The sequence below is a fragment of the Maylandia zebra genome, linkage group LG6 (assembly GCF_041146795.1).
Source record: "Maylandia zebra isolate NMK-2024a linkage group LG6, Mzebra_GT3a, whole genome shotgun sequence".
Lineage (NCBI taxonomy): Eukaryota > Metazoa > Chordata > Actinopteri > Cichliformes > Cichlidae > Maylandia > Maylandia zebra.
In genome coordinates, this window is record NC_135172.1 from 24,505,395 (window position 1) to 24,513,125 (window position 7,731).

General features: G+C 41.1%; 1 protein-coding gene across 1 annotated transcript in view; it reads right to left on the reverse strand.

Annotated features, from left to right (window-relative positions):
• Window positions 1–7,482, reverse strand: part of cabp4 (calcium binding protein 4) — a 31,102-nt gene extending 23,620 nt beyond the window's left edge. The window contains exons 1-4 of the mRNA XM_012918697.3: window positions 7,426–7,482; window positions 2,502–2,558; window positions 2,008–2,109; window positions 1,523–1,652 (exon numbers count right to left, since the gene is read on the reverse strand). Of these exons, the coding sequence (XP_012774151.1) occupies window positions 1,523–1,652; window positions 2,008–2,109; window positions 2,502–2,557 (288 nt within the window). The 5' untranslated portion in view covers window position 2,558; window positions 7,426–7,482. The remainder of the gene's footprint in view (window positions 1–1,522; window positions 1,653–2,007; window positions 2,110–2,501; window positions 2,559–7,425) is intronic.
• Between the last annotated feature and the right edge of the window lie 249 nt (window positions 7,483–7,731).

The following is a 7,731-nucleotide window of genomic DNA, read 5'->3' on the forward strand; positions in this document are numbered from 1 at the left end:
GGTCATTTAAGCGTATGCCAAAATAGATTTAGCCTTGCTAAAGTAAGATAAAGACAAGTATGATGACAGCAAACATGGAATAAATGAGATACACATGCACATACAGTATGACTGCATGTTTTCAACAGATACTACCAGTTAAAACTTTTAGAACACCCTAGTTTTTCCAATTATTTATTGCAGTTCAAGTTGTTCAAGTCCAATGAATAGCTTGAATTGATATAAAGGTAAAGTTACCAAAAACTGAAAAAATAATGTACATTTCAGAATTATACAAAAAGGTCTTTTTTTTTAAGTGAGGACAAAATGGCTTAACAATTTAAAGCTGTTCTGCGTCAGTGCAGGTTGATCAAGCCTTGAAAGCTGTTGCTACTAATTCCTGCAGGTGTTCCAACTTTTCTGGATTACTTACAACCACTTCACAGCTTTTCAGAAAATGTATCTATTTTTAATCAATGAAGTGTAAATAATTCAGTATATATAAAGTAAATTCATAAATAAAGTTAGGCTTTGATTCAACCATGACTTGAACAACTTATGATCTGTCCACCTGTCCTGTCTGTCCCATGTAGAGATAAAGGCTAACTTGATAGTGATGCAGCTGGGTTCTGGTGCTCTTCACTTCGTACTGTGTAAAATCCACAGCACAGAAAAACTGGATAAAACACCCTAACACCGGTTGCTAATAGCCAGTGAGAAATGTATTGCTGAACAACAGACCACTACATCTAGAGACTGGTGAGTGATCCCATGGGCAACACCAGTTACAGTGAGGTTTACCATGCTGGACCTACAAGCTCTTTGAGATTGGTTTAGTTGCTGAGCCACCTGTAATTTGCATGGAAGACACCAACATGCAGACACTCACCAACTGTTCCCTACATAGTTGTGAAAATGTGAAGAGTGCCACGCAACTCAAACGACTCACTTTCAAAGTAAAAGTTGCATCTCTTGAAACATGTTGTGTCTGACCATGATTTCAGTGGCCGGACACAACTTCACTACAGTGAAGGAGAACAGTTCCAGTTTGAGTCACACATTTTCAAGTTTCTCTACTTGAAAAGTTGGTGATCAAAACAATCATAAGGTCTTTGGTGCAGCACCCTCTTTTGCAACTAATTTCACGAGCGACTGGCAGCAACTTCCAGTAATCACTCGCCAAGCACTCAGTGATGGGGTCCTAACCATTTTGATCTTTTGTGTCTCCATCTCTGTGCCTGCTCTTTGATTCCTGTCTGCACCACGAGATTCCCCTTCAAACACAAACATACAGTATTCAGGTGCAGTTACTGTTAAATTAAGAGGCATTTTTACTATAAAAGCATCACCAGGACATGCTGATATGGACTGTGTACATTATTTTTTTAATAATCCACACCACCTGCTCAGTTTTTTTTATATTTGCCCTTTATAAATGTGCTGTTACCCCTGAATGTAAACATACTCCAGAATGAAACCTTGTTATTTATCACTATTGAGTGTCAGGTTCTGTTTAAATTAATGTGTATATGCATGAACTGACCTGTCCAAAAAGTTTATTAAGGTAGGCGACGTAGGCAGCGGCCACTGTTGAGCTGTTGCTGAGGCTCCTTTTACCACGCCGACTACCCTGCTCCTCAGGGCCCTTCCCCTGGGGTGTGGGGGACTTTGAGCTGTGAAGAGTGCATTTGCACGCCAATTGTTGAGAGCTATCATCATAAAAGCCAAGTCTATAATTTCCCCTCCAGCAGTTTACCAAATACACTTAAGTGCCTTTGAGGTAATATTTTCCATCCCTTGTTCGTGCAGCATCAGCTGCTTGGGCCTAGTCAGGTGACATCAGTGGTAACATCAATCACCAGAAAAAAAGGAAGAAAGGCAGTGTTTCCCAGGAGGGCAACTTGGAAACCTGGAAACTCTACAAGTTTATTTTTCAGGTGATGTATCACATAATTGGGTGCACAACTCTACACGTCCCACTCCCCTTGTCCTAATCAATGTTGATTAGAAACAGAGAACGATAATAACCAGAATTTCTTGGAGAGGCTGAGCTGAAGGGCCTTGTTTTTAAATCTGCCTGCAACGGGTGATCTTCCAGCTGCTGCAGCCCTCCCCACTCGTGGAGATGTGCTAGGAAAGAGAGAGGCCTTAATCAACTTAGAGTCCCATTATTTATTTAAAGAAAAAGAAACATAAATACTGACTTTGATAGAGTCTAACAGCCAGTTCTTTCTCCCATTAAAAAAGCTGGCTACGATGGGAGGATACTGATGACAGCTCTTTGGATTTCTAAAAGCCCCCCCCCCCCCCCCCCCCCAAAAAAAAATGTCTTGAAAAGCTATTAAGACCGTTTAAAATCAGCTAGACAATCTCTCAAGAATTACTTTTCCTACTGAATTTGCTTATGTACTGTTACATAACAGACAAACACAACGGAAATGCACCACTGAAATGCTCCAAATGAAAGGTTTAGGGTTCACACTGAGCTTGAATTGTTAATTTTGACTTTTTTCTTCACTGACCTGGCGGCAGAGGATGGTCTACTTTCTGGTCCTCCCTTTGCACCTTTCACGGACATCCTGGCCAGAAGATAAAAGAAAATGTCAAAAGGGAAGAGAGGGAAAAGACACAAATATCATAATGTAAAGGCAAAGGCTCCAAAAGAGCTTTCTAAAATAATGAAGAAAAGGCTTGTTGGGCTCACACAAAGCAACAAACAACCAAACAAAACCTGATATTAAACACTAAAGTCTTCATGAACTGGCTTTTTCAAATGCAAGGTAGAGACAAGCTAAAAGGGCTGTCTTAGCTGCTAAAGTTGCAGTAACAAAAATGAGCACAGGGCTAGATATTACACACCGCATCACAGCATTAATCACATTTATAGAAATCTATTTAATTCAACTATTGAGCCAGAGGGAAGAGGAGTCACTCAAACCCAGTTTTAAACGTTAGTAATAGCAAAACTTGCAGGGGTGGGGGCTCAGCTGAAATAGGTAGGGACCAGTTTGAGTTTGAATGCAATCACAGCGTATATACCCAAACAGCAGAACAAAAAACATGGACCACAGGACAGTGTGGATGGAAATGTCAGTACAGCAACAGAAGAAGATGGCGAACAGAAAAATGAAAGGAAAGGGAGTGTATGACAGTCGCATGTGCAGAACTCATGAGGGAGGAGGAGGAGAAACTTATGGCTTTCAATTTGAGAGACAGATTAATGTTCTGTCACGAGCCTCGGCAGTTCTGAGTATCAGCGCCTGATGATGAACGGCCGTACTTGACACTGATGCGCTGTAAACCCAACGCCTCACACCACCAGCACGCACGCCACGAAGCTGCTGCAAAGACAGACCCTCAAGATCTGCTCCAACAGTCACTACTTAAGGCGGCCCCGGACCACGAGGGCTGTAATGAGAAGAGACACGAAGACCAGCCAGTCGTCTAAATTATGTTGGACCGTTTAATGCACCTCGGCAAAAAACAAGCCACATTCCCAGCTCCAGCTGGGTGGAACAAAACGTGCCATGACTGAGTAGTGATTGCCTGTCTGTCATGCTTTCGCACAATCAGTGTGCTTACGATACGTCCTGATTGCAACACGCTTGAAGCATATTAAACTGTACGAATGGAGAGGGGAGGAATTTTTAATGTCCACCCACAATTACAGTTTTGGAATTGAAGTGGTCAGAAGTTATTTTATCTATACACTGATTTATTTATTTATTTATTTACATGCATACTGAAAAAAGTTTGCAGTGTTTGCAAAACCTTGCAATAATGCAAGCACACACATATACACAGCGTCTCTGCCGCTTTCCCAAACATTCACGCTGCACTTGTGGGGAAAGCAGGATATCTGGACTTTCTATAGTAATGGCCTCGCATTGTTTGCCTAAAGAATTGCTCTCGTCTTCAGTGAGCACAACTCCCATCAGAGTAAACAAACACAGCCACACTCGCATGCACACCCTGTACCCGTTTCACTACACAAGCCGTTGAGCAGCGCTTTGTGTCTGCAGCACTCCTCCCTAAGTGGCCAATTGCTGTCAATCACTGAGCCGACACAAGCAATTTTAGATCCTAATCATTCTAATTGAAGTAATGAAATGGAGGGCCAGGTGGACTAGACGAAACCAACACAACAAACACAGCTGACGATGGAAAGCAAGCTGCACTTGAGTTCTGCAATGATGTGGAAGACGACGAATGGGCCAGCCTGGGGTGTTGGGAGTTAAACACTAAATAGGGATTCTAAATATACTCCACAAGAGCCACTGGAGTGAAGGACGCTGAGACACATTGTATATGTCATGCAAACGTGACCCACATTGAGTGCATACATACTGAAAAGGAAGGTTTTCAGAGAACTCTAGGCGCTCCTGTGAAACCTACACACAGTGCTAGGACAAAGTATTTGCCCCCTTCCTGATTTCTTAGTTTTTTTGCTTATTAATGCCACTTAGGCTATGTTCACACTGCAGGCAAAAGTGTATCAAATCCGATTTTTTTGACCCTATGAGACCCATATCCTATCATGCTATGACAGTGTGAACGGCACAAATCCGATATTTTCAAATCCGATCTGGGTCACTTTCGTATGTGGTACTGAATCCGATACATATCCGATGTTTTAGAAAGCGACTGCTGTTTGAACGGTCATGTCACATTAAATCCGTCTTTTACGTCACTGACACAAGACAGACGCCAATTATCAGCGGCGGAGAAGCGCCCGAGAAGACATCGCGAACGCTTCCTGGCTATCCAGCGTAGATGTCAGTGAAACTGTTGGGAAGACAACGTTGGAGAAACGTGAGCATGTTATTTGTACAGATTCTGACAGAAATCTGCAACTATCCTTTGAAGCACCACTCCTCTAAAACAGCAATAAGGATAATTATTAGGTTATCTACATTATTATGTAAATAACAAAATAACTTAAAGCAAAAATTGGGAAACGTAAAGTCCGAAGTCTTTATATTAAGGGCCATCAGTCAAACAATACTGTTTGCTCTGGGTCTAAACAGAGCGCGTTGTGTGTGACGTCTTCTTTTGCGCATGCGGGCCGCTTTGAGCGTTCACACTAGAGTGCGTTTGCTGTCGCATTTTATTTGTAGTGTGAACAAGCAGTCAAAAAAATTGGATTTGATCAAAAAATAGGAATTGAGCATTAACACCTGCAGTGTGAACGTAGCCCAAGATGATTCAGATCATCAAACAAGTTCTGACATTTGAGAAAGATAACCGATTAAATATAAAATGCAGTTTTTAAATGATGATTTCACTTATTCGGGGAGAAAAGCTATCCAATTGCCATTGTTACAACATTAACTAGCTGGCATTAACCACTTTTTTTTTTTTAGAAAGCTGAGTTTAGTTTTACTAGTGACACTCAGGCCTGATTATTGCCAACTCTGCTGAATCAAAAAATCAGTTAAACAGAACCTGACTGACAGAGTGATGCCGGCTGAAATATCTCAAAAAGCAACACATCATGCCACGATTTAAAGAAACTCAAGAACACAGGCAAAACAACGTCAGTGACATCTATCAGCCTGGAAAGGTTACAAAGCCCTTTCTAAAGCCACTGATGATTCATCCAAGAGATCACAAAAGAACCCAGAACAACGTCTAAAGAGCTGCAGACCTCACTTAGTAAGTGTTCATGGGTGCTGCTGCCTGTCTGCTAGGTACTGCCTCTACTGTTGCCATACAGCCATTCAAGACATTTGTTCTTTAGTCTTGGGTGAGTAAACCATTTTCACCATCCATTATCTATTATTAATTTATATCAATATGTTAGCACTAAATATCCCTGTCCGTGGATTATAGTAAATAAAGTCTAGACACCTTAGCTAGCAATTTAGCACTTATGGCTACTTCTGCGTCTGAAAAACTGCAGTGGCCTTTATGCTCAACTCCAGACTTCAGAAATATAGTGGTGTCGTATTGGCTATTTCTCTCTTTTATGAGTGTAGCAGATATTCTTATTTGGGGGAAATATTTGAAGCGTGTTGAATTCTTGTTAACATCTGACACAATCTAGGCTACAAAGACTATGAGAAGTTAAAAGTTCCCAAAGCCTTTGATTTGGGAAAAGCAGACCACCACACCGCTTAAACATTGTATTATTTTTCTTAAAGGATCAAAAGCAGAGCAGCAGAATCAAAGATAAAGTTTTCTCTTAGGGTACTGCTAGTGGCTAACGTAGCCTTAAACTAACAGCTTGAAGCAAAGATGAAGAGTTAAAGAAACTCTGCTACACTCACTTCTTTTATATCCTTTGTAAAAATTGAAGTCTTTACACCCAGACTGAAGACTGAACTGTTTGGATGAGGATTTCTTAGCCAGCTATCCTGGGTCATGCTGAGGTTAAGGTTGTGACATCGGGCAGGAAGCAAAGTACAAGCAAGGATGCTAGTGTGCCACAGGGCGCTTTATACAAGAACTTAAAATTTCCCCATAAAATACTATTAAAGAACATTAAATTAAAACCAAATTTATGCCTACAGTTAGGGAAATTGTTTGAGTGGTTTTCAAGGTATTTCTTAACTAAAAAGAAAATTGAAACAAAAATGAACCTTTCTGGCATGCATAACAGAAAGTATCAGAGTCACAAAAAACACACATTGATTGTGAGTTCAGGCGTGGCTTCACCTTCCTGTGTACTCTCCTTGTTTTCTTTTATTTTTCGCATTATCTTTCCGTTCGCCTGCTGTCCAGTCGGAAGAAAGTCGGTCCCAGAGGAGCCAAACCAGTCCGTGTCTGATCCATAAACAACCGATAGAAATGCAATCAGGCCTGGCACTCCATCTTATCTTCACCCATCTTAACACTTCACCACCACTTTCTCATCCTCACATCCCTCCTCCCCTATCCAGCACTGATTTCATGTCACGGCTCTAAAATGAGACTGTCGCCTTTGGTCTCTGTGCAGACAGGATAACAGAGGGTGAGAAAGAGATACGTTTTCATGTTTTCCCTGTCATTTGGGGAATTTCTCCCCATTGCTTTGTATATAATTCGAGTCTAATTACAAGCTCTCGCTGCCTGTTTTTCTGGAGGCCAGCCTGATAATCACACAGCGAGCTGCTCTGAATAAGTCAGCTGATGCAATTGCATTGTAGCAAGCAACAGGGGCACAAATGGTGAACCAAAACAAATGAAAACAGAGGTCTGGCCATCTGCTGGCTTGTACAGCAAAGCTCAGGATCCATATAATCAAATATTACAAAGCAGAGAGGAAATGTTTGTCAGTTTCATTAGCCAGTGTGAGCAGGCTGCCTCAGACGTTCTCCATGCAATGCCTGCTCCCTACAAATGAACTACAGCCAGTGGTCGTCGTTCTGAATTATTGAACACTTAACTATAAATTATTATTATATATAAAAACAGCAAAAGAAGCTAGAAGAAAAGAATATGATACTATTTCTTCCTTCTACTTACCCTGACTGTTCTTCTTGTTTGTCTTGGATAGCAGATGTGGATGAAGGGCATGTGTACAGTCTTAGCTAACCTGAGGATTATATAATGAAAGGTGATTATCTGGCTAAATATGTCTGGATTAGGTAGATAGATCTAACCGGTCGCCTCTGTTCTCAAGAACAAAAAGGGCAGTGACATTGTGTTCCTGCAGATTTGCCATTTTCTGTGTTTTGATCAGTTTATATTTCATTTCCGTGCAGTTTGGTGAGAAAAACTTTAGATTCAAGATGCAAAGATCAACCATTCTGTTCTGTTCTGTCCCTCTCT